A 26684-nucleotide genomic window follows, 5' to 3' on the forward strand; every position below is an offset into this window, starting at 1 on the left:
ATTCAGTTTTTAAATATCTGTCTTTAGTAACATTTTATGCAAGATGCTAATGGTGTAGGTTCTTTTAAAGTGATTACTTTGGTCACTATCCACTAGCTGAGTTACTATTGGGCCTGCATTCTACTAGGAGTGGCTTTGTTTGTAAATTGATTGTCTCTTTAAAGTTACAAAAAATATAAGTAACAATGGTTGCTACTAGTCAGGGTGATTGGGAGATAGGAAAGGGAGGGACATTTAAAATTATGTATCCTGGGCTGGGGAGATGGCTCAGTAGAATAAGCGCTTCCCTGGCAAGCGCAAGGGCCTGAGTTAAAAAAAAAAAATCTATTTATCTATCTATCTATCTATCTATCTATCTATCTATCTATCTATGTATCTTTGGCAGCCTTGTGGATCAGCTCAGTTGTTTAAAGTGCCTGTTTGGGAAAACTTAGGCGCAGGGGACTTCAGTTCGATCCCTACCTCTACAAGTCGCACCAGACCCGTACTTAAGGCACCATGAGCTAGCCAAAAAAATAAAATAAAATTATGCATCTTCTTATACAGTGTCCTTTGTGTGTGTGCAGCAGCATGCCTAGCTTAAGCATATGTACTTTTAGAAAATATTTCTCCTCAGTCACTCATTATTATATCATTTTGCTTATTTGGGTCAAAGCCAGAGAGGAAGGAGAAAAACAAAAATCACCTGATAGAATATGGAAGTTTTTATGACTTTTTTTCCTCCTTTTTGGTGGGGCTGAGATTGAACCTTTTATGTGTTAGAGAGGTGTCTTATCTGAGCTTATCCCCAGCCAAAAGGTGGTGACTTTCAAACTTTAAATGTACATTTGAATTACCTATTCATCTTTGTTCCAACTTGTGATATAAAAGCAGACCTTTTGGTTTTGATTCTCAAAGTCCAAGTTGAGGTGTAGACATTTTAACAAATTTCCTAGGAGATTTGGGTACACTGGAGACTCTACTGTCTGTTGGAGTCCCTAGTCTGAATAACACCAATGTCATTTTGATACAGCATCAAAAAGACAGGGCCAGGGAGATAGCTCAGTGGCATAAGTGCCTTCCTTGCAAGTGCAATGTCCTGAGTTCGATCCCTGGTACCACAAAAAAAAAAAAAAAATCAGAAAGACACATCTGTGATATTAATTTTTCTTGACATATGCAAGAGAAGGGAAAATTATATTTTATCAACATAAAAATATGAGGCTCAGAAATGGATAGACAGTACACTTTGCAATGACACACACCAAATGTACAAAGTATCTTGAAAAGCCGAAGTACAGTATCTATCTGGTCAGCTCACAGTGTGGTGGGAGACGGCTTACCCTCACAGGCCCAGGCAACGGCCTTGCTAGACAGATTTTATAACTGCTCCGCTCTCTTGTTTGACATCATAGCTTGAAACCCTTAATCACTTGTTCTTCCCCATATATCTCAGGGAGGGTAATGAGCCAGGAGAGACCAACCAGATCACATACCGAGAACTTCTGGCCCAAGTGTGTCAGTTCAGCAATGTTCTCCGTAAACAGGGTGAGTGTGAGGGTGTGGGAAAGGGCTGGAGGACTTGGCATTGGGATCTGAGGATTTGTGGGGAGAGAAAAATAAAGGAATTTGGTAACAGGGGAACAGAACAGTAAATGTTAACTGAGAGAATCGCCAGCTGGATGGATGGGAGCAGGAAGTCTCAGCAGGAAGGCTTATGGGCAATGTACTGTGTCTTTTTACCTGCAGGCATTCAGAAGGGTGACCGGGTGGCCATCTACATGCCCATGATTTTGGAGCTCGTGGTAGCCATGCTGGCCTGTGCCCGCCTTGGGGCTTTGCATTCCATTGTGGTAGGAGTTTGGGCTGGTGAAAAGGGGCAGGGGTTGAGGGCATGGATCTGGAGAAACAGGTGGGCCTGGATGATGGAGGAACTTAAATAGCAAAGGGGTTTAGTGTGCTTATGCCACAGGTCTATATCAGTTATTCAGTTTCTTCTAGGACTCTGGCTTAGAAATTCTAAATTTCATGAACAACTCCTTTCCTTGTTCACTCAATGCCTGGGATCTCCCTCTCTCCCTCAGTTTTTCTTTCCTTCCCTAGTTTGCAGGCTTCTCTGCTGAGTCCCTGTGTGAACGGATCCTGGATTCCAGTTGCAGCCTTCTCATCACTGCAGGTGATTGATTCTCTCACTTTTTCTCTAGACACCACCTTGAGTCTTAGTCTTGAGTCAGCTCTTTGGATTGGGGCCACTTAGGATAGAGGGTAGGACTGCCTGCCCTTCCTCTCCATGTCCCGTCTCAGCTAATCCTCTGTCAGCCCAAATCAGCTACAAGTGCCAGAATCAAGAGGCCCACTGAGGAAGGGCATTGTGCCTACTGGGGAGGATGGTTCCTACTAAGCCCTGGAATGTCTGTTGCTCCCCAAAGATGCCTTCTACAGGGGGGAAAAACTTGTAAACCTGAAGGAGCTGGCTGACGAGTCCCTGGAGAAGTGTCGGGAGAAGTAAGTGTGCTAGCCTATTGGCTACTGCCCTGGGTTAGCTGGGCCTTTCCCCAGTGCCAGTTTCCCTTTGTCCATTCCTGCCAGATGGACAGGGGTGAGTCTTGCTAACTTCTCTTTGGAGCCAATCAGGCTACCACTTTAGCCCTTTCTTTTCTCCAGGGGTTTCCCAGTGAGATGCTGCATTGTGGTCAAGCACTTGGGCAGAGCGGAGCTTGGCATGAGTGACTCCCCCAGCCAGTCTCCCCCAGTTAAGAGGCCATGCCCAGATATCCAGGTGAGTATGGTGCTGATATACTTCCCCCGTAGTCAAATTTCCTCTCACTTCCTGTCCAAGAAGTTCCTAAAATCTTCTTTTGCTTATGTATCATAATGCTGAGGCTCTGGAAGCAGTCCTAAGAATGCTTTCTCTGGCCAGGCTGGTGGAACAAGGGATTTTGACCTTGAATATGAGGGAAAGGTCTTTGGACCTCAAGAACTTAGCATATCAGGTTGCAAAGGAGATTCTTGTGCTAGTTAGGGTGTCTTGGCAGGCACAGGGGACCTTAGGGTTTGAGCTTAGATTAGAAATGTGCTAACTGAGGTGATTAGAATATGACTTGAGATGAGCTACCTCTCATGGCCTAAGAGATGTCTCTCATAAATAAACTAGAATTCCTCACTATGGCTCTTGATAGCTTTGGATCCAGCATTTCTATTGGGAGTGGTAGAAAAGCTTAGTGTGGCCTTCAGGTCTGAGGGGCATAAAGTATGAAAGTTCTAAGGTCCAAAGGATAGAAGACCACTTAGGTTCTGTGAAATGAAAGAACCTGAGTGATACTGGGATAGAGATGTCGTGGTTTAGTTTAACAGTAAATCTTAGGGATATGTGCATATAAGAGTAGGAGCCAGATTTAGGAAAATGAGGTGGGGGATCCAGAGAAAGGGAGGCCAGAGGAACAGAAAACATCCAGGGATTTAGAATATACTCACCCTTCCTTCCCACTCCTCTATCCTTGGATCCTGCTCATCAGCTTTTCCATTCCATGGGCTCTTAACAGGGTAAGCTGAAAGAGAAATCCAAGCGCATCCAGCCCCAGGTATCCACTTCGCTGCCTTGGGCATAGTTTTGCCGCATGCTTATCTGTGTGTCCGTCTGCTCTTTGCCTGTTCGCTCCATTAAAGTGGCTACCAGACTCTCCCCCTTTCCCTTGCTCCTAGGCACCTAGTAACACCCATGCCAATCTAAAGCTTTGTGAAATCAAATATCTTTGCTGCCTCTATCAGCTAGCATGGAGCAAGGATCCCAGAGATGGTGACAGACATCCCATTTTTCTCCTGCTGCTTAGAACCTTTGTGGGGGAGGGGACCAGATAACCAACCAGAAAGTATTTACTGTGCACTTAGCTGGATGGGGTCAGAAGAGACAGGAGGAGCAGATGGAGGATGTACAGACCTTCACCTTGGAATTCACCATCAAGTTGGGGAGTTAGACATGTATTACAAAAGAATGAGTTTATACAGGACAGCAAAGAAAAAGATTCTAAAATACATTTATATACTTTTTTGGGATTTACAAATTGCACATAACTCTCTGATGTGATTAAATGTTAAAATTGAATGAAGGCTATATTATAGGTGGTTCTAGGAAGAGTGATCCATAGGTAAATGCCCAAAACAGCTTAGTGCAGAAGAGAGAGTGGGCCTGGGTTCCAGAGGCCAATTGTTAGCTGCATGACCTTGCATACAGCTCACTTTCCTTCTCACTAATAGAGAGATGATAATACATACTTGAAAGAAAGCAGAACATAAAGCTCATTGCTCCTATGAGTTTTACCATCTTCACAGGCTACCTTGCCCTAGTGGTACCTTTTATGCTAATCTACGCCTTTCTCTATTCTTATTAGCATGATGAAGACAGACCTGAATCCTAGGGAACTTTCCTTTCACAACTCAGGCAAGGACCTAATCCCTTCTTTTCAAAGAACTAACAAACCTGATGATTTAGGGTCCAGGCTCTGGAGCCAGACTACGTAGGTTCAAATCTTGGCTCTGCCATCTGCTACTATGTAAAGTTGGGCAAGTTACTTAAGCTCTCTTGATCCAGTTTCACCATTTTATAGTTTTGTCAATATATATAAGGTTCTTGGCACATACTAACTACTAAATAAATGTTAGTTGTTATTACTTCCCTTGACAAAGTAAACTCATAATTCTGCCTCAGGCTTCCAGCACTTGGATTTTTGTTTCTTGGATGTAAAAACAGTTACCAATAAACGCCAACAGGCCCTCTGTAGGCAAGCTTCTTCCTTTCTATATATCAAGAGGGAAGCTGGCAAGACAGCAGCAGTGACCATGAGGAAGCCATCAACACACCCAGCTTCAAGCCAGCCTTCCTTCTGTGAGAAAACTCAACAGAAGCATGATAGCCCCAAATTTACAGAGGAAACCATGTCTGGGCCCCCAAGTGCAGAGCAGCTGCGGGCTCAGGCCTCCTCGTGTGACTGACCAGCTGCATCTTCCCGAAGGTGGCAGTTCTTATCATTGCCCACTCTGGCAGTGAGGTCAGCCATGGTCCACACAAGGAGAAGCTGGAGAGGCCCCAGCAGCTCTGTACAAGCTGGAGGCTACAGTTACTTAAGTGCCAAGGCACCAAAAAAGAACTTCTAAGCCAATTGGATTTATAAGCACCTTTAAAGTAATGACTTCAGGAAGTCAAGGCCAGTCCCTGGGCCAGTTTGCTATGGAGAGTTTGCAGCCTACCAACCCCCAGCCTGTCTCCATTTTGGAAAGAGAGAATCCTGGAAGCTTTTACCTCCCTCATCTTTTACTGCCCTCTTCCAGCCAGACATCCAGAGACACACTCAAAAAGTGAAGGACTCCAGGGAGAGACTGGCTGAGGCTTTGAGGGTAGACAGCCTGGCCAGGGAGACAGAGGATGAGTAACTAGGAGGAGAGGCCTGAAAACTGGATAGAAACAGAATCAAAAAACTGCTGGAGAACCCCAGATGTGAGGCCTCTGGAGAGAGGGTTTCACCATGAGAGACATATCTGATTTCCCTATGAGTCTTCAAATGCCAGTCCAGCCCTGACCAGTGATCTTGAAGTCACAGCCAAACTGCTCTTTATTACACTTTTTGTGAGGGGGAAGAAGAACAGCATGAAAATAGGCTTACAAAATCCAGTGTTTTATTTTTGTTTTCTTGAAACAGGGTCTTGCTGCATAGTGCAGGCTGGCCTTGAACTCACTATGTAACATATGCTGGCCTCAAACTTGTTGTAATCCTCCTGCTTCAGCCTCCTGCGTGCTGGAATTACAAGCATGTACCACCACACCTGGCCAAAATCCAGGGGTCAGGGGTTAGTCTGAAAATTGCAGTGAAAGCTATAAAAATTCTGATAGAATTTCAAACCCATTCAGCTTTAGGAAGTCTTCAAGGCAGGACCTGATGGGTGCCCTCCTCAACCATGTCACCCAGGAGCTCCTTCATATTCTTTTTCCATACCTGACAGCTGCCCTCTCAAGGCCACCCTGATACAAGGACAGCAGCCCACTCTTCCATTTTTATTGAGAAAATTCAAACCTTTTCCTGGTTCCAACCCATGGGTCTTATAGGTACACACCTAACCCACACCCAATGTTTGCTTCACAAATTGAGGTCATCCTGCTTCCTGGTGCTTGTTATTGGCTCCACACCTGGAATACCCAACCTCTTCCTCTCCTCCCTACTCACACATACACACCCACAAAAAAAATACTTTTATAAGATTATAAGAATTCCCTCAGTGCAGAGCCACAGTGTAACTATGCTTTATCCTTTGACAATTCACAGTACTACAGACCAGCACCGTTTATCCAAAGCAATATTGACATAGTTCTGCTTAGATACATTAATGCCCTCAGCTCAAGGTTATTTGGCAAGAAAAAAGTATTCGTATGACGGTGTACATGTAAACTCATCTAGATTTTCCACTAAAAAATAGGGTGTGCTTGTGTATATTCTAGCTGGCGTCCTCTTTTTCTTTTTAATGGCATCTTCACTTGGATGGGATTGTCATTCTCGTGATACTCATATGGTAGAAACTTAAAATTCTATAGAGTAAGGAGCATGTAGTACAGAGACGTGTGAGTAGAGAGTCATATTCTAATTTACCAAGGTACACAGCTAACACTTTAGGATTTTTTGGTACCGGTAATCAAACTTAGGACCTTGTGCTTGCCAGGCAGGCACTGTGTCACTGAGTTTATATCCCTGGCCACTTTGGGATTTTTAAACCAAATATGCAGACGATAAATTATCATATATCTGTGTACTGAGGGGAAGGCCTTTCTCTAGCATTGTCATTTCTACCTGTCAGCCAAGGCCACTAAACATTTAAGAATATAACAAATATGAAAAGGCTCTGAAGACAGCTAAAGCAATCCCCAAACAGTTCTCATTATCACACCCTTAATTTCATTTCCTAACTGTTATGAAACCTCTGTCCCTTCTAACATTCAACAAGCTTCTCTACCTTACCCCCTGTGGCAGTCCAAGGCTTGATGTTTATCAGATATCTTTTCCTTTTGATATTCCTAAAATTCTGTAAGATCATCAGGACAAAAATGATAATGCTTATTTTTTTAAAAAGATTTATTTATTTATTTATTTGGTGCAGGGTCTCACTATGCAACTCAGACTCATAATTATCCTTCTCTCACAGCCTCCCCATTTCTGGGATTACAGGTGTGTACCACTACGCCTGGTTTTGGTGCTGCCTCAGAGAGGGGCATGGCATGCAGCACCCGGGATCAAACCCAGGTCCTTGAGCTTGCCAGGCAGGTGCTTGAACCACTGAGCTATCTCCGTGGCCTATGCTTATTTTTTAAAAGAGTGATTTGAGGTAGAGTGACTTATTCAAGGTCATATAGCTAGAAAGTGGTAGAACTGGGGTTGAAACCCAGTACAATTTTTGACAAATTCAGCAACTCCCACTTCACACAGTAGAAACTATAAGACTATAACAATTAGATAAAAGCTGGTATTTGAAGAGGTGATATTCTGTTGTCAAACTGCGCCCACTCCACTAGTGGTATAACATATATTCATACATAGAATGTTAAAATGAGTACATCCTTGTATTTGTATGTTTTTAACAGTGCAAAGGTATAATGGGAAATTAACAAAGTTAGGAAAAAATTAAATTATTAAGAAGAAAATAAAAGAGGTGATTATAACCAAGAAAGGAAAATACTTCAAAAGAGAGTTGAGGGGCTGGGGAAATAGCTCAGTGGAATAAGTGCTTGCCTGACAAGTGCAAGGGCCTGAGTTCAATCCTGATTCAAAAAAAAAAGAGAGTTGAGAAAAAATTCAGGATGACAGATTCAGACGTCATTACCAAAGGCAATTAGACATAGAGGGGCATCCCTTTTCTGGATGAACTTCATTGTGGTCCATTTCCACCAATGTGAAGCAAGGCTTGCTGCTGAATGGAACCTGTCTCCTCAAACAAAAAGTGCTATGGGAAACCCCCTTGGCATCAGTGTTACCAGGGCAAAAAGCCCTCTAGATGTCAGTGGGGTCTGGACATGTAGAAAAAAGTGCTTGGACCAAGGTCTGCTGATTTCCTTCACTACTAACAGGATCAAGTGCCCACCTCACCTGCAGGCTCTGACTAATTTAGCATTTCTGAATTGTGTTAGTATCTGCATCCCTGCTGATAAGCCACTAGTTTCCTGTAGTGCATATGTGTGTATGCAGGCTGTGTGTGCAAAGGCATTCATTCAACAGAAATTTCCTGAATGTTTTCTTGAGAATGTTGATCACTTTACAGATGTTGGAAATACAGGGGAAAAGAAAAGACATACTACTGCCCGCCTAGAGGTCACCATCTAGTTGGGGGAAGCAATAACTAAGTAAACAAACAAAAGAAATGGAAATATGTGCTGTCTGGTATTGTGGTTAGTAATAATTGGAGGGGTGGGAGATAATTTATCATATACCACTCAGAAGTTCCCAAAAAGGTGACATTTCACCTGAGAATTGAAGGGTGGGAATTGAACTAACCAAGGGGCCCTCCTCAGCCTGAGGTAAGTTGAGGGGAATTCTGTGGTAAAGATAAGGAAGGGATGGTAGAGTACCCAGGAAGCCTGCCATTATGCTCCTGTTCTCCACCTGTTCTATCCTTGCAGGACCCTCTTTCCCTTCCTGCATCTCCACCTACCAGCTCCATGCAGTCCTTCCAGGTGCCAGGTAGAGGGGTCTCCCACCCTATTTTAAGCTGTTCACAGTTCTTTCCTCCTTATTTCTCTCTTCCTCTTCTTGCAGATCTCCTGGAACCAAGGGGTTGACTTGTGGTGGCATGAACTCATGCAAGAAGCAGGAGATGAGTTTGAGCCTGAGTGGTGTGATGCTGAGGACCCACTCTTCATCCTGTACACCAGTGGCTCCACAGGCAAACCCAAGGCAAGTATGTGTCTGTGTGTCTGTCAGGTAACAGCTAGAAGTGAGTTTTTAAGGATGCATGTGATGATGGTAACATTTTCCTATACCCATAAGTTCCAGATATGTCACATTATCTCCTTTATCAAATCAAGATACACATTCTCAATTACTAGATGGTGAGATCCAGGATAAGACAAGTCAGGTGGGAGCTTTCCTGGTACCCAGAAAGGAAGGAAAGGATCATCTGTGAGGCTGACATTGATACTTCTTGCCCATTCCCATACGATTTGGTTGAAGGAGAGCTATTCTGTCAACTCAGGCCCAAGAGCAGGTATAGGATCCCTCTTGTGCTTCTAAAACCATAATTCAAAATCGCATTTTTCTTTTCTTCCTGGAACATTGTTCCGTTAGTCCCCTGCCAGGGCACATCATGAGGGCTGGAAGTATTTTGAAAAACTAAATCCTTCATTGACTTGAAAGATTTGAAAACTATATCACTGTGTCTTCTACCCACCCCAATCCTTCACTTCTCTAAAGTATCCTTAAGGTGCTTTAGAGTATCTTTCAGTGGGCTGTCAGAAATACATTTTGTTCACAGGAATAGAGTAAGCCAAGTGGCTTGTTTTTTTAGTCATCCTAATGATGTATCATTGAGTGTGAGTGCACAAATACACAGCAAAAACTATATGAGTGTGCTAGGAGTGCTCATGTGTAAGTGACTGATGGCTCAGAAATAAAATTTTAATATGTAGGTGGGAACAATGAGCTGATATATATTTATGGTATAATGGGTACGATGAAGAAGATGAGATAGGAGCATAGAGCAAACAGATAAAAGAGAAACAGATACTGTGGAAAGGGTGATGGCAGGCCAGAATCCTCAAGAAGGGTCTTTCTTCAGCCCTGCCAAACCCCTATTTGTTGGTAAGTGAGGTGGGCTGAAGGCCCCAACTGAGGCCCCATTCCTCCCACAGGGTGTGGTACACACAGTTGGGGGCTATATGCTCTACGTGGCTACAACTTTCAAGTATGTGTTTGACTTCCACCCAGAGGATGTGTTTTGGTGCACAGCAGACATTGGTTGGATCACTGGCCATTCCTACATCACCTATGGGCCACTGGCAAATGGTGCCACCAGTGTTTTGGTGAGAAGGGAGCTGAGACTTATGGCTACCTAGCCTACATGGGAGGGGGGTGGATAAGATTATTCTGGGTGAAAAGAGTTAAAGACATCATGCCACAGTGATATATATAGAACCATGTTTATAGTAGCACAACACATAATTCTTATTCATGATGGAGTTCTACTATGTCATAAAGAAAGATATACTTGAGTCATTTATAGGAAAAAGGATGCACCTTGAAACCACAGTGTTAAGTAAAATAAATCAGACACACAAACTTCAATATCATATAACTTTTCTTATATGAGAAACCCAGAGTATAAATAAATTTAAAAACAAAATAAAAGATAAAAAATAGGTAACAGGGAGATGGATCTTTTACAAATGAGAAGAGGATCTAAAGACAGAGAGGGGAGCAGGGGGTGGGAGAGGGGAATAAAAAAATTCAAGAGATGCTAAGAACATCCTTAAGATGTGCCCCTTAAGATGAATGTAAATGTTATGTACTACAAACATGTACTGTAAAAAAATTCAATCCTGAGTCACATTACAGGAAAAAAAGATTTCCTGTGTGACTACCTGTCAAGGTTGCTTAGTCTGCTTATGTTCTGTTCCCTGGAGGAAGAAGAGTTTTAAGGAGATTATGCATCCTGACCAGGAAAATCTCTTGGCTTGTCTGGTCAGGGAATTAAAACATGGTTAGAAAGGGCCAAATACACAAACTGAGGTAATGGTAAGGGAATGGAAGTACTATTGAGAAGGACCAGAAATGACCAGCTTTCATGGGGGGTCAGTTTGAGGGGATCCCCACATACCCAGATGTGAGCCGCCTGTGGAGCGTCGTGGACAAATACAAGGTGACCAAGTTCTACACAGCACCCACGGCCATCCGTCTGCTCATGAAGTTTGGAGATGAGCCTGTCACCAAGTGAGACCCTCCCCAAGTTGCTTCCCCCTTGGGTATCCTTTGAGGCTTGGTGGCTTCCCTTTGTATAGGTTCTTTCCCCTGTCCCAACTCTCTGACCTGGAACAGGGAGAGGGCATGAAAAGAGGTGTGTGTATCCTGGCTCTTGGGGACACTCAGAACTTTCCTCTCCCCTACTTCTCTGCCCAAGGCATAGCCGGGCATCATTGCAGATTCTAGGTACAGTGGGTGAACCAATCAACCCTGAGGCCTGGCTATGGTACCACCGGGTGGTAGGCGCCCAGCGCTGCCCGATTGTGGACACCTTCTGGCAAACAGAGACAGTGAGTGAGGGGTTCAGGAGACTGGGACTCAGAGACAGTGTGGAAAGAATGACTCAAAACCCTATCTCTGCTTTCCACAGGGTGGCCACATGCTGACTCCACTTCCCGGAGCCACACCCATGAAGCCTGGTTCTGCTGTGAGTGCCCTGTTGTGTCTGAGAGTGCTGCTGGTATTGGGCTTGGCAGGGGAAGGCTCTTGTGTCTTTGGGCCTATTGGAGAGTTGGGAACTAGACTAATATGTATGTATGTATAAGGAATTTGGAGCACTGGGATGCCTTGGAAGTTGAATCAGAATTGCCTCATTCCATTTTTTGGGTTCTATCTCCCTTTTGCTTTTAGTCCTTTCCATTCTTTGGTGTAGCTCCTGCAATCCTGAATGAATCTGGGGAAGAGTTGGAAGGTGAAGCTGAAGGTTATCTGGTGAGGCCCTCCCTTGGGGATTTTCAAGTAGAGGGGATAGGATCCTCATGGGAACTTTGCCCCAGAGTTTAAAACTGCTAGTTGCTTAGGATGGAAACTCTACAGTTGAGGGATTGTCCTCTGCTGAAAGAGTACAGGGGAAACCCTTGCCTGTATCTCTGCCTTTTGGTGCATAAGGGACCAGAAGGCCTTTTAAGAATCTGTTCAAAGGGCTGAAGGAAGGAGAGGAGAATGGGGGGGAGGGAAGAAAAGAAATAAATTATATCATGTAGAGGTAGAAATTCTCTATGATGAATGTGATCACTATATGTACCTAAAATGTACAATAAAATCTGATAGGAAGAAAAAGAAAAGAGTATGTTCAGATTCATGATGTTAGTTTTTTAGGTTTGAAAAACTTAGCCCAAATCCTTCCATGGATGAACATTCTTAATAAAGGAAGCATCATAACATAGAGGATGGTCACACAGGCTCTGGGTTTCTATAGAACCTAGAATTTATCATTCAGTTAATGTAAGCTCTTCTAATTATTGTTATATTTGTAAGGATATTACCAGCCCAGCCCTCTAGACCCCAACACATTTCACTCTTCTAAGAGCAAGTTAGGAATGGCTAAGACATGAAGCCATAACTTTCATAACTGTGTTATGAAAGATAGACTTCAGATGAGTAGATTTTACTGACATACAAGTAAGTCTTTTGATTCTTAACTATCATGAAGTTAAGAAGATTCCATCCATTCCATCTATCTCTGCACAGAACAGTCCCTCCACCTTTCTTTTCTTTTCTTTTCTTTTCTTTTTTTTGGTAATGCTGAAAAGCAAAACACTCAGAGCACTCTGCTACTGAGCTCTTTCCCCTAAGTCAGCCCTGATTTTTTTTTTTAAAGCAAATAGGCTAACCTTGAACTTACTGTATAGCCCAAGCTGCCCTCAAATTTATAGCAATCCACTTGCCTCAGCCTCCCAAGTTCTGGGATTACAGGTGTGCATCACACCTGGCTCAGTTTCACTTTTTTTATATGGCTTTTCATATGCTCATATGCATAAAATTTGAACTGCTTTTCTGAGGGAGGACCCAAAAGAAGACTCATATGTATTAAATGTTTACCACTAACATAAAACTGTGTTAGGCAATTTCCACATAATATTAATTATCCTCACAATAACTTTAGGAAATAGAAATTGTTTGCTCTGATTTACAGGTGAGGACCCTAAAGCTCAGAGAAGTAAAGTTATTTACATGAAGTCTCCTAGGTAGTATGTGGCAGAGTTGGGGTTCCAAACCTGAATTGCCCCTCAACAAAGCCTGTATTTATTTGTCTTCTCTCTCTGGAATGGCATGTAGGGTATTTTCCCAGGTTTAGTAGAGCTATGACAGGCTTCCCGTGAGAGAGCCTAGCAGGCGTGATCACTGTACCTTCCTCACTCCCCAGGTGTTCAAGCAGCCCTGGCCAGGGATCATGCGCACAGTTTATGGAAACCACCCACGCTTTGAGACTACCTACTTTAAGAAATTTCCTGGTTACTATGTGACAGGAGATGGTGAGCCTTCGCTGTCCCCTCCCTCTGCCTCCCTCTGAGATATGTACCTTTAACATCTATTTTTAGAAGAGTTGGTTGAGAATAAAGAAGCACAGAAAAAATATGTTTTATGTATCTGGTATCCAGGCAGAGCTACAGAGAAGACAGTAAGAGAAGGAATGAGTGTTGCAGGAAAAGCCTCAGGATGATGCCATCTGAAATTAGTTAATGAGAAAATAAGTTTTTGTTTCTTACACACATTTTTAGAGATGGAGCATGTAACAGTATCACTGTATCATGTGTGTCTTCATGTTCAGAGGCTGTTTGTTGTCTGTCTGTCCACCAGTCCAGTCACCCATCAATATTATTGAGCACATATATGCCCAGATACCAGTCTAATAAGCATGTGGGATATTATGGGTAACAGTTAAATTTTCTGTTCTTTGGGGGTTTATATTCTAGCAAGAAGGGGACAGACAATAAACCCAGAAAAAATAAATAAACTTATGTTAGGTAGAGATAAGTGCATAAAGAAACAATATGATAAACAATCTAGGTGTGGTGGTGTATGTCTGAAACGCAGCACTCAGGAAGATGAGGCAGGAGGACAAGAAGTTCCAGCACAGCATAGGCAACTTAATGACTTAGCAAGACTACGTCTCAAAACAAAGAGTAAAAAGGTCTGGGTAGTGCAATTCAAAGGCCCTAGGTTCAATCTCTAGTACTAAAATGGGATAATATCTGCAGAGATAGCTACTTTACACAGGACGATCAGCAAAGTCTTCTGTTCAGTGACATTGGAGCAGAGACCTGAGGGACAAGAAGAAACCAGACATGGGAGATCTAGAGTAATGTGCAGCAGGACGTGAGCTTGAAATGTGTGAAGAATGGAAAGAAGCCTATGTGGCTGGAGTGTGGTGTATACAAGGAAGAACAATACATGAAGCCGGAAAGGCAGCTAATACAGGGTTTTCTGGGCCAATGTGAGCAGCTAGATTTTATTCAAAGTATAGTGGAAAACCTTTATGGGTTTTAAGCAAGGGAGTGATTAACAATTAATTTACTATTTAGAAAATAACTGAGTTATGAAAGGTAGACCTATGATGAGTAGATTTGACTGACAGAATAAGGTATCACTGAAACTGGCAGCAAATATATTATCTTACAGTTTCTGAGGGCCAGGGTCTGCAAGCAGCTTAGCTGCATGTCCTGGATTGCAGTCAAGCTGTGGCCAGAGCTACAGTCATCCAAAGGCTTGATGGAACCCAGAGGACCCACTTCCACACTCACTCACATGGCCATTAGCAGGATCTCTCAGTTCCTCATTACCTGTGCTTCTACATAGGGCTGCTCCCAATATGGGAGCCAAAGTGTCTTTTCTAACCTAATCTGAGAAGTGACATCTCATAATTTCTCCTGAATTCTATTGATCACACAGACTAGCCCTGCACAGCATAGTGAGAAAGAGGAGTATATAGGCCTACACATGCCAAGAGGTGGAGATCAGAAGAGCTGTCTTAGAGACTGGCTGCCACAGTTGGCAAGAACTGTAGCAGAAAGGCTATTATATCCTACTTTGAGCTATTTGTTGTACATTTCTTTCCAGGATGCCGGCGGGACCAGGATGGCTATTACTGGATCACTGGCAGGATCGATGACATGCTCAATGTGTCTGGTAAGGGCCCAGGACCCTTTCCTATCTCATTTACTTTGTTCCCCTGGCAACTCTCAGCCAAAGCCTTCTGAGAGTCACGACTGTCCTTTGTTTAGACCACGTGTGGAATGTGGAATTCTGGACCTGGGTCTTGGAAGAAGAGTGATAAGCACTGAAATGTGCCAGGAGGGGGGTCAGGGTGGTGAGGTGCCTGGAAGCAGGTGTGCGGGAAGTGAATGAAGGGCATTCCCCAGTTGAATCAGATAGGGGCTGCTTTGTGGGAACAGATGGAATAAAAGCTGTGGCAAAGGCTGGGCTGTTTTATGTCACTTCCTTTCTTTTGACAAGGACACCTCCTGAGTACGGCAGAGGTGGAGTCAGCACTTGTGGAACATGAAGCTGTTGCCGAGGCGGCCGTGGTGGGCCACCCTCATCCTGTGAAGGGCGAATGCCTCTACTGCTTTGTCACTCTGTGTGATGGCCACACTTTCAGTCCTACCCTCATTGAGGAGCTCAAGAAGCAAAGTGAGGAGCTTCCCTGAAAGGGGCTGCAGGATTTGCAAGTCTCTGGGAAGGGGCTGCAGTGAGCCATTCCCCAAACCACAAACAGATCCCAGGGGATCCCATGGGCTGGCTAATTTCTTCCCATTCAGTTTCCACTGCTACTAGTCTCTTCACTAGAATAATAGCCAGGGGGCTGGGGATAGAGCTCAGAGGTACAGCACTTGCCTACTATGTACAAGGGCTCAGTGCTTTGAATGTATTACCACATTTAATTCCCTTAATTCCACAAAGAGATCTTCTGGTTAATCTAGTTCCTAAAGAAGAAACTTCTTTCCCAGAGAAGTCAAACCACTTGCCCAATGCTAAACTCTAGCAGTCTTGTCTTAAGAGCCACAATTCATGAATTTGGGTTAAAATAAGAAAGGAAAGAGACAATGCGCTAAAAGAGAGGCAGTGAGGCTGAGAATGGCTGTGGGCAGGAGCTTGAAGAGGAAATGTGGGGAACAAACTATATCTACTTTGACTTTTGGGAGTCAGGCTAAAGGTGCTAAAGAAATGTTTGATGATTTGTTGGTTACAGTTAGAGAAAAGATTGGCCCCATTGCGACACCAGACTACATCCAGAACGCGCCTGGTTTGCCTAAAACACGGTCAGGTATGTTCAGAGGCCTCCAGGTGTTGGGGTGGGCTAACTGGTGGTGAGGAGTGTGGAATTTTTTTTTTTTTTTAATTTTTATTTTTGGCGGAACCGGGGATTGAACTCAGACCCTTGTGCTTGCCAAGGAAGAGCTTATTCCACTGAGCCATCTCCCCGGCCCCAAGGAGTGTGGAATTTTGAAAGGACTGGTGTGGGTCAGTGTTACCACCATGTAACCAGATGTCTGTGGTCTCCCAGGTAAAATTATGAGGCGAGTGCTTCGGAAGATTGCTCAGAACGACCATGACCTGGGGGACATATCTACAGTGGCTGACCCATCCGTTATCAGTCACCTCTTCAACCACCGCTGCTTGACTATTTAGTGGACAAGACTCTGTCCTTTACCTAGGGTTCCCCCACCTGGCTCTCCAGAGTCCTGCCTACCCCCCAGCTCCTATCCAGGAGCACCGAAGTCTAGTGCTGCTCTATACTTTGATTCTGAGTGGAGAGTTTCCTGTGACTTCCAGAAAGAAGGGACAAGGCCCAGGCCAGCCCAGACCAATACAGGCCCAGACTGCAAAGAGCTTTCCATGCACAGAACAGAAGCCTGAATGACACGTTCCCGAGCCAGCTTAGGTCAAGTGAGGGCCTTGACTGAAGCAGGGGACAGCTGTCTAGTCCTCAGTCAGTCCTCACAATACTTACTTTGGGTATATATTTGCCTTAGAAATGACTACTTTATGAGTCCAAGGATATTTTTTTTTAATGTTGCTACTTCTGTTCCAACTCTGAATTCCCTGACAGATAGCCATACTGGCTGCCCATGTGCTCTCAGGGCTATGCAGGTTGGTTTAGTCCTGAGTGTTTCCAGATCATTGGCTTCTTTGAAGGAGCACATATATATTGTTCCTAGGACCAGAGGAGCTTGTCTTGTCTTGCTTCCTCCCTCCGGTTCCCAGAGACAGAGCCCTGCCTATGAGGGACACTCTCACATGAACCTTTTTTTTTTCTTTCCCAAGTCATGCTTAAGCCTCATGGTTAGAGGAATAAAGTCTGTGACTTTGAGAAGATGACTGGTGTTCTTGTGTATCTTTTAAGCTATGCACCCATTAATGGCTCTGATGTGTACAGCACATCAGAGGGAAGCAGCATTCCCCAGGAGTACCCTAGTGCCTTTCAGAATTTTTGGTGTGGAGAGTGAGGCAGGGCTTTGTTAAGAGGATCTTTCTTAAGTCCCTAAACTGAGTAGGAGTGACTGAAGCTAGGTCATAATCAACCTGTAACCAACCTTTGGGAGCATAAGTAGGTGACAAGAATTGAAGCTTCAGGTTCCCATCCACAGGATCAAGATCCAAGGAGACCTTGAGAATAGCCCAGTCACCTTTTCTGCTCCAATCTATCTTATGTGTGCTGACCTAGGCTATAGCACCCCCAACTTCAGTACAGAAAGCAATAAATCACTGAATCAGCAATGTAGTTTTATTAAGGCAGAGCTGGGAAAAGGCTATGCCTCTCCACTCTCCTTCTCCTATTACTCAGTCCTGTCCCAAGTCAGGCACTGAAACTTGCTAGAAAGACTGATGAAAGGTCAATAAGAGGGCCACAGAGTTTATGGGCTTTACCTCAAAGGAGTGTCTCTTCCCACACCCTAAGGCTTAGAGGAAACACAGCTTTTTGGTCCTCATGTGGAGAGCTGAAAGAAGATACCCAGAATTTATCATTCCTTGAAGATCTTGGAGGTCTTGGAAGAGACCAGCTCTCCTAAGGTGGGAGGAGGACAACCCCTCAGGAGGGCCAGCAGAAGAATAACAAGCACAGGGGGTGGAAGATCTCTTGAGTGAAGTCCAGGCTAGTCAGGCTGTGTCCTCACACAGGGTACGGGTTGTCTAGGACTGCCACTCCTGCTGCCACACCACCGTCAGCATGCTCGATGGCTTTGGTTCGAAGTAGATGCCCCACATGTTTGTTCATCACAAGTGTCTTTCCCTGTCTACAGAGATGGGGTCGAGAGGCACACATCACCAAAGCCAGAATGAGACCTAACTGGCTACACCTAAGAAAAGTGCTAGGATTTTGGCTGTATTTGAGTTTGCTTCCTAGCTTGGAAACTACTCTATGGCTATTTGTTTTTGAGAAAGTTCTTTATTTCCTCAGTTTGAAATTAAAATAATATACTTACTTTTTAAAAAATTTATGTATTTGGTACAGGATCTCACTACACAGCTTGGACTCATAGTAAATCCTCTTGTTTCAGCCTCCCCAGCACTGGGGTTACAGGTCTACACCACTATGCCCAATTCCAGTGGCCTACTCAGCAGGCCTTAGGCACAGCCAGCACAGCATGTGGTACCAGGGATCGAACCTGGGTCCTTGCCCTTGCCAGGCAGGTGCTTAGACCACTGAGCTATCTCACCAGCCCTCCCTTACTTTTAAAGATGATCATAAGGAGTAAATAAAGCAAGAAAATCTGGGCATTGTGGCACATGCCTATAATCTCAACACTGGGGAAGCTGAGGCAGGAGGCTCTCCAAGAGTTCGAGGCCAGCCCAGGTTACATAATGAATTCAAGGCCAGTCTGAACTGGATATCAAGACCCTATCTCCAGAGGAAGGGAAGGGAAGGGCAGGGAGGGGAGGAGAGGAGAGGGGAGGAGAGGGAAGGGGAGGGAACAGGAGGCAGGCAGGCAGGCAGGCAGGCAGGCAGAAAAGCTTTTGGCATGATCTAGGTTTACATTTCCTGTCTTGAGCTATAAATTTCTGTCTTGACCTCACTCAAGATGACTGTGATGGTGCAGAAGTGAAGGGGGCGTGGCAAGCAGAGACACCGCAGATGGATCTGGGGGTAGACGACAGAGAAGGAAGACTCTGGAAGGGAGTGTGGCAGCATCTGATGTCCCAACTTGGTCCTGACTTTGATAAGTATTTTGCAGGAAATGGCATGAGTTCCTTACAAATTGCCAAGTCCTCTTTCTGATTCTTAGTGGTCAAATCTAAAGAGCTGCTTAGTTCTTTAAAACCACCAAACATCAGGGCTGCCGAGATAGCTCAATAGACTAAGTGCCTGCTTGAGCATGCGCAGGGACCAGGGTTCAGTCCCCACACTAAGCCACTGAGACTGGGCATGGTGACACACCTGTAATCCCAGTGCTGGGAAGGCTAAAAACAGTATCACTAGAGTCCAATCTGCATAGTAAGACCCTGTACCAAATATATTTAAAAAAACAAAACAGAACAAACTGCACCAAGTATCACCTAGCTGGCTCATCTCACTTTTTCCCAGAATCCCCAGTGCCCTTAAATCTGTGCCCAAACTGTCTTCTTTCCTGGAATCTTCTCATCCTGTCAGGCCATCTTGTTCCAATTCTTCTGATACTACCTGATTTCCTTTTTGGCTGCTAAGCCCTGCCTGACTGCCAGGGTATTACCTGATAGCCATGGAAAGTGAGCAGCTCTTGGGTCATTGGCCTTATTTACTAAACAAAGGCACAAATAAGAAAGCTAAGGATTGGCAGAGCTGGCTTGCTTGGCTGGGACTCTTGCAGGAAGGTAGTGGGAAGAGCTCCACCTGACTTACCTGACATAGACTCCGAAGATACCCAGCTCTGAGATGCACTGAACCACTCTGGCAGGGCTGCCAGGCCGTAGCAGGCAATTCCTGAAAGGCTCAGGTTCAATCTTCTCCATGAGGATGTAGGAGGCCCTCTCTTCAGTGTCCTTCAGCCGCACCAAGGCCTGTACCATTTCATCCCCATACAGGTTGTTACCTGCAATTAAACTGAGCAGTCTGTGGTCCATGCTGTCATAACCCTAGCCTTTGCCTCTATATAGCTCTTCTGAGCAACTGTACAGCCTCCTGTATGGTCTCTCTGCCACCACTATCTCCATCATTCCAGGAAATCTATTCTGATTGAAATACTAAGTCTTGCAAGACCTCATCACAAATCCTGGGTCATTAATGTGTCTCTTCCCTACTTAAAACTCCCTGAAGAGCTGGGGAGACAGCTCAACAATCTGAGTGCCTGCCTGGCAAGTGCAGGGACCCGGGTTCAATCCCCAGCACTGCATGCCATGCAGAGCCTGCCACTGAAACTGGGGGTGGTGGCACACGCCTATAATCCCAGCGCTGGGGTGGCTCAAACAGGAGGATCACTACAAGTCCAACCTATGCAGTAGACCCTGTACCAAATGCACAAAATTTAAACAACTCCATAGCCTTGAATATGTTTGAATCTATCTATCTATCTATCTATCTATCTATCTATCTATCTATCTATCTATCTATAAAATTTGGTACAAGGTCTCATAGTAATCCTCCTGTTTTCAGCCTCCATGGTGTTGCGATTACAGGCATGTGTTACCATGCCCAGTCTCCTTGGCAAGCTCAGCATGCCCAGGGGCCGGGCCAGCGTGGCATGTGGTGCTGGGATCAAACCCCAGTCTCTGTGCTTGCCAGGCAGGTTCTTAGTTTGCTGAGCTATCTCGCCAGCCTGCTAACATATATTTATTGCTTCCCCCTCAACACTGCTCCCCTGACAACAATTCCCTACCCATAGCACCAGGATTAAACCCAGAACCTTCACATAGCTACATCTTTTTTATTTATAATGAACCAGGGTTTGGATAAGTTGCTCAGCCTAGACTCAAGGCTGCTTCAACTTCCCAGAGTACTAAGATTATAGGCATGTACCAGGACATCTGGCTTTAATGTCCATTGTAATTAGGTTCCAGACGACCTCTCCCAGCCAGGAATGGTAGCACACATCTATAATCCCAGCACTCAGGAGACTGAAGAGGATGACTACAAGTTCGAAGTCACCCTAGGCCATGTAGTGAGTTTACTGGGGAACTCCTACCCATCCCTTTTTCTTTTCTTTCTGTATTTTAGGGAAGGGTCTACAGCATGTTTGGGGTCTCACTACTAGATTGGACTCACAGTGATTCTCCTGTTTACAGCCTCCCAAGTGCTGGGATTACAGGTGCATGCCACCATGCCCAGTCTCAATTACAGTCTCAGAGCACCCCCGGCCCCTGCGCCTGCTTGGAGGTGCTTTAATCCATTGAGCTATTTGGCTGGCCCTCTCCTACCCATCCCTTACGACCCAGATCAAAAGTCATCTCTGGATATATAAAGCAGACATGACCCGTCATCAGAAAGCTTAGAAGTAGGAAAATAGACGTGTGTTCCCTCAGATCTCCTAGTGTGCCTATACCCTGCTTCCCTATAGTCCACCCACCGGCACCCATTGTTCAAACCCTCCTGTACTAGTTAATCAGACTCCTTGTGTTCCACAGCACCTGGCCCCAGGGTCTTGGGGAACACTGTCTAAGGTGGGACCTTTGGCACTTCCTCTTGTATCTGTCAAGCCTACGACTATGTTCATATGAAGTGCCAGGAAGCACTGGTGATAACCTGCTGTCCCATCACTGCAGAAGATTCACCTACCTCCACCCTCTCTCTGGGGCTTTAGCACAAACTGGCTTGGGGCAGTGAGGGCCTCAGTGATGGCCTGGTCCCCTTCTTCACCCTGGCAGAAGGCAGAAAGTAGTCACCAGCTGTCCTTAAGGATAAAGAGGCAGCAAAGCTCCTGCTGGCCACGAAGAACATCACTGGGAAGAGCAGGAGGGGGAACAGCCATAAGCTCCCTCAGGCTGGACTCTTCTATCTGGATGTGACAACCCCAGCCAAACCCTCACAACAGTAAATGCACAAACAGGCCTTTCTCTAGAGGCATACAGCTTTGTGGCAGGTGGCCTGAAGAGTAGGTACAGATAGTCCCCAATTAGTACTGCTCATCTTAGTCCCTTCCCTTGCTTACCACCCCCATCTCTACCTTTGCTGAAGGAGCTTTCAGTGGATTCAGGCCCCCTTGGCTGCCCTGTCCCAAAGTCTCTCAGTGGGGGTTTTCCACTGACCTAAATCACAAAGCCAACCTTACTTCCAGCCCCACCCTCCCAGCACTCTGGACTCTAGGTCTCTTCTACCTCGGAGGCCTGCAGCAGGAAAAAGCGGGCTGCCTATGTACCATGTCCAGGGAGTAGAGGCCAGCAAAAGTGGCACGGAGTCTGGCCACCACGTCAGGCTGGCCAGGGAGCAGCACGTCCAGCACGCCCACCCTGCTCAGCTCCTGCTGCACCTTCTTAGTCCCAGCCAACTGTGTGGCAATGTCTGGGCACTTGACAGCACATGACCTCTCCAGCAGTAGGCGTGCTTCCCAGTTCTGTGGGGGAAGAAGATGAAAGATTTTTTTTTTTTTTCTCATTTCAACTGACCTTTACTGAGCATCCATCAGATACACTGTATTGTGCACCAAGTATTGTGCTTTTTATCTTCAAAGCAATTTTCTTCCAGGATCACTACAATATCCTTACAGAGGCTGGAGTGTACCATTACGGAACTCATAGTTTAGTGCCCTGATACATGACCATAAATTAAAGGGCAAGTGACAAAAGAGGAAAAGACTGTCTGTAAGGGTACAGAAAAATTGATAAGGAGGTTTAAAGAGCACTTGGAGCACTTGTTTATGGGCTTAGCTCCCTACTATATTCCAAATAAAATCCCACACTCTAATCTCTGGCTTCTCCTCAAATTTTGTACCTTCTGTCTTTTACTGAATAAAATCCAAACTCCTTACAATGGCCAGCAAGGCCCTGCAGGATCTGGCTCCTGTCTGATTTTTCAACCAAAATCCATGCTGCCACTACCATCCTACCCCCTACCTCCTAATGCCCACATTCTAGCCACATAGTCCGGTTGTTCCTCAAATACACAAAGCTCAATCCCTCAAGACCTTTGCTTTTGCTGTTTTCCCTCTGCCTGAAATTATCTTCCTTTTGGCTTTCTTCATGGATGGCTAGTTCCCTTTCATCCTTAAGTCTTGGCTCAGTCAGCTTTTCAGAGACTTCCCTGACCACTGTATTTAATGTGATTTCCACATAATTCTCTGTCTTAACCCTGTTGTTTCATTTAAAGTTACACCTCAACTATGGCAAATATCAATTTTCTATTTTTATTTACTTCTTGATGCCCATCTCTCTGATCAGACTGTATACTCCGTAAGGACTGGACCTTTGTTCATCTTGTTTTCCCTGGTGTCTAATGTAGTTCCTGGCACTTTGTAGCTGCTCAATAAGTATGTTACTATTACTGAGTAAAGTGAGGGTGAGGCTTGCATCATTCTTGACAGGCAGAGTGTGACAGGTGAGAGTCTATGGAGAAAGAGTCTATGGAGAAGGAATCTATGGAGAAGCTGGGCATGGTGGTATACACCTGTAATCCCAGCACTGGGAAGCTGATATAAGACTGTTTTGAGTTCGAGGCCAACTTCAACTACATAATGAGTGTAAGACCAGTCTGAACTACATAGTGAGATTCTGTCTCAAAACAAACGTTTTTTTTTTTTTTTTTTTTTTACAAATATAAATGAAGACCTGCAGAAAAAAATAGACTGTGTGCCAGCAGCTTAGAATATAAGAAGCAGGGAAACATCAGAGGATCATGCCTCCCAGCTCCAGTGCCCATTCCCAAGTGTGGAGGAGACAGTCTGTCCTTGGCTCCAGATCAAAGCCAACTTCCAACACCAGGATCAAGGCTCAGGCCTGAGGGGTAACTCTTGCCCTCACCTAATGTTGACCTGCAGCACCTTTACCTGATCCTCACCAACAGCCAGTCCTCTACTCGCGAGTCTGCTGCTCCAGGCAGAGTCACTGGAGCCCAAAGCATGAGATAAACCTAGAGAAGTACTCCATTATGTCAGAAGCAAGGAAAGCAAAACCTGAACACAAGCGGGGACTTACTCAGGGTCACTCAGAAGTTATTAGACCTTATCTATGTCCATGTCCTACACCTAATTTGAGCTGCTCGGTTCCCTAAAAATGTCCATTTCTTTACATATACCACTCTTGTCAGCTCTTCCAAATTTTCCTCCATCCTTTCCCTTCTCCCCCTTTCCTGAACCTTGGATCCATTTTCCCCACAGACAGTTTCTCTCTTTGCCCAGCACACTGCCAACTGCTTCTCTAGAAGAAAGAACCTCTCATAGAACTACCGCCTCTGTACAGTGCCCCTAAAGAGCTTATGCCAGGAGAATCCTAGCTCAAGTGTCGACCTGGAAGTAGCTTCCTCAATTTTCAAGTTCAGCACCTGTTCTCACAAACCAAGACCTAGAGGCAGAGTCAGGCTCATAAGGCCAGCCCATTACCCATGGCATTTCCTAACTTATTTCCTTCTTTGCCTTATCACAAGCGAAACCAGGTGTCTTAGCTTCTGATATGGACATTAGGAGCAGGGAAAAGAAAGATCTTCTGGGAATGCCATCAGCGTAAGAGCTAGAAAACCTGAGAACTTCCTGTGGGACCTTAGACAAGCCTCTACCTCACTCCAAATTTCAGTTTCCCCATCTTTATAATGGAGATAATTATATACCTCTCAGGGTGGTTGTAAGAGTTAAATGAACTAATGAAGATGAAAAGTAATTCTGAAACTATAGGATAGGATAACAAGATGGTGTCATCACTGCCACGAACTTGAATGAATAGATAATAAACTCTGGCTCAGGTAAAGGAGAGGGAATGAGGAGGAAAATGGTCTGTGGTGTGCTAGAATTAATTTGGATCATTTGGCAAGGGTGAGTACATCTATCTCTTTCCAACTCTGTGCTCAGAGATGTGAACTAGGGTAGCTCAAAATTACCTAACAGAAATCAAGAAATGCTATAAAATGAGGTTCTTCTCTCTAGAAAAAATGCCTGTTAAACATTTGCCCGCCTACCTCTGGCAAATGTGTGAATGGTTAACGCACTGTGGATTCCTGAGGATTCAGATTCTAGAAGACAAGTATGTTTGTAGAGGTAGCAAAAAGCTTGGAAGAGGAGAGGAGATTCCAGCAGCAAGTTCCCTGAGGAAGAACTGAAGTTAGGATTCAGCAAAACTCTTGTGGATGTGATGCCTGAGTTGGTTTCTTGTGGGTCTCAGGAAGCAAAGAATAGTCTAGTAGAAAATACTAACCTGTGGACTGTACTGACTAGGCATGTAACCATCCCTGAAGTAAACCACAGCAACTTCCTGGCCAGCCCTAGAATACAGAATGGAAAAATCCATTGTGTTCAATTATAACTGATATGTTCAGTGCACCAAAATATGTTCAATTTTTTTGAAAGTCATTACACAGGGAGAGTTGGGACAAGAGTTCACTGAAAGCAATAAAAGTCAATGTCCACGTCATCAGTTCTTCCACTAAAAACACAAAAGCGTGCAGTATTGGAATGGCTTACAGGGCCAGGGAGATGGCTCAGTAGAATAAGTGCTTGCTGGGCAAGCACAAGGGCCTGAGTTCAATCCACGGTTCCGCCAAGAAATAAAGTAAAAAATAAGCCAGTAGTATTAATATTCTAGCCATATGGTTTGGACTAGGGAAACAGTGGAATGGCTTACAATATTCCACATCAACAGTCATTCTACAGTCATGCTAGGAAAGCAAGGAGGATATACTATAACTAGAATCATATGAGGTAAATTTTTTTAAATGTGGATTCAGAATGACCAAGCAGCGCAACCATACTGCCCTACCTTAGCGAAACGACTTACATTTCTACTTCTTAAATTACCTGACACAAGGCTGAGATATTTTTTTTTTTTTTTTGGGGGGGGGCGGAACTGGGGATTGAACTCAGGCCCTTGCACTTGCCAGAGAAGCGCTTATGCCACTGAGCCATCTCCCCGGCCCAAGGCTAAGATTTCTTTTTGTTCTCAATCTCTATATTTTTTTTCTCAATTTTCTCTCTTTCTCTCTCTTATTTTTCTCTCTTTCTTATTTTCTCTTTCTCCCTCTCTGGCGATTCTCTTGCCTCAGCCTCCCAGAGTGCTGGGGATTACAATTGTGTGTAACCACACCCAGCTCAGGGTAGAATTCCTTAAAATGCACAGGTGAGGGATGAGGATATAAAAATACAAGTCTAGCTAAGACACAGGCTTTTAAAACTTCTTTTCTTTGACCTATTTGGTATTGCCTAGCTTATCTAGGAAGTCAACTACTTTGTTTTGTCATGATAAAAGCACATTTCGAAACACAGTAAGTAGTATTATGAAATTCCATGAAGGTTCTTAACTTTAACAATCACAAAGTCCCAGGTTAAAATATGTATCATGAAATGCTACTGAAATGGATGGCACTAAAGCCACCTGGTGGCAGCCACTGGAGAAAAAGGAAGGGGCTGATTTGGAAGACAAATCTAGGCCTGGATCCAAAGAGTTAAAATTGACCAACCAGAGAATGGGCCAGCTGCCCCTTCACACCCCTTTTCACTGCTCACATCTTACTTGAGCAGCCACAAAGAAGAACAGAAAACTTGTGTGGAGCTCAGGGGCACATGACAACCAAGGTCATCTCCAAAGATGATGCCCTTCTCCAGAAGATCCACAGCTCTGATACAACCCTGTAGAAACACAGCTTGGGTAGCCTGCTCCAAAATTTCCAGGAGGATGAGATATTTCAGAAATTAGAGGCTGGGACTAGCGGTACATGCCTGTAATCCCAGAACTTGGAAAGCTGAGGCAAGAGTATCACCATGCACTCAAGGCCAACCTGGGTTATGTAGTGAATTTAAGTCCAGCATGAATTGCATAGGGAGACGCTGTATCAAAAAAGAAAGAAAGAAAGAAAGAAAGAAAGAAAGAGAGAGAGAGAGAGAGAGA

At 44.6% G+C, this 26684-nt stretch overlaps 2 protein-coding genes across 4 annotated transcripts in view; one reads left to right on the forward strand and one right to left on the reverse strand.

The window, feature by feature from the left end:
* Nucleotides 1-17066, forward strand: part of Acss2 (acyl-CoA synthetase short chain family member 2) — a 54878-nt gene extending 37812 nt beyond the window's left edge. Inside the window, exons 3-19 of one of the 2 annotated variants that reach the window (XM_004630838.2) lie at nt 1436-1527; nt 1729-1832; nt 2083-2155; nt 2409-2484; nt 2644-2758; nt 3522-3560; nt 8769-8906; nt 9860-10030; nt 10804-10937; nt 11125-11257; nt 11338-11394; nt 11598-11678; nt 13114-13222; nt 14808-14876; nt 15204-15380; nt 15940-16014; nt 16255-17066. In XM_004630838.2, the coding sequence (XP_004630895.1) occupies nt 1436-1527; nt 1729-1832; nt 2083-2155; nt 2409-2484; nt 2644-2758; nt 3522-3560; nt 8769-8906; nt 9860-10030; nt 10804-10937; nt 11125-11257; nt 11338-11394; nt 11598-11678; nt 13114-13222; nt 14808-14876; nt 15204-15380; nt 15940-16014; nt 16255-16379 (1768 nt within the window). In that variant the 3' untranslated portion in view covers nt 16380-17066. The remainder of the gene's footprint in view (nt 1-1435; nt 1528-1728; nt 1833-2082; nt 2156-2408; nt 2485-2643; nt 2759-3521; nt 3561-8768; nt 8907-9859; nt 10031-10803; nt 10938-11124; nt 11258-11337; nt 11395-11597; nt 11679-13113; nt 13223-14807; nt 14877-15203; nt 15381-15939; nt 16015-16254) is intronic. The other variant, XM_004630837.3, reaches the window with a different exon arrangement.
* A 387-nt stretch (nt 17067-17453) lies between these two features.
* Gss (glutathione synthetase) overlaps nt 17454-26684 on the reverse strand; it is a 24984-nt gene continuing 15753 nt past the window's right edge. For both annotated transcript variants that reach the window (XM_004630839.2, XM_023714782.1), the window contains exons 9-13: nt 24999-25065; nt 22019-22213; nt 21439-21520; nt 19570-19759; nt 17454-17986 (exon numbers count right to left, since the gene is read on the reverse strand). In XM_004630839.2, the coding sequence (XP_004630896.1) occupies nt 17863-17986; nt 19570-19759; nt 21439-21520; nt 22019-22213; nt 24999-25065 (658 nt within the window). In that variant the 3' untranslated portion in view covers nt 17454-17862. The remainder of the gene's footprint in view (nt 17987-19569; nt 19760-21438; nt 21521-22018; nt 22214-24998; nt 25066-26684) is intronic.

This window comes from Octodon degus, unplaced genomic scaffold (genome assembly GCF_000260255.1).
Source record: "Octodon degus isolate 3935 unplaced genomic scaffold, OctDeg1.0 scaffold00037, whole genome shotgun sequence".
NCBI lineage: Eukaryota > Metazoa > Chordata > Mammalia > Rodentia > Octodontidae > Octodon > Octodon degus.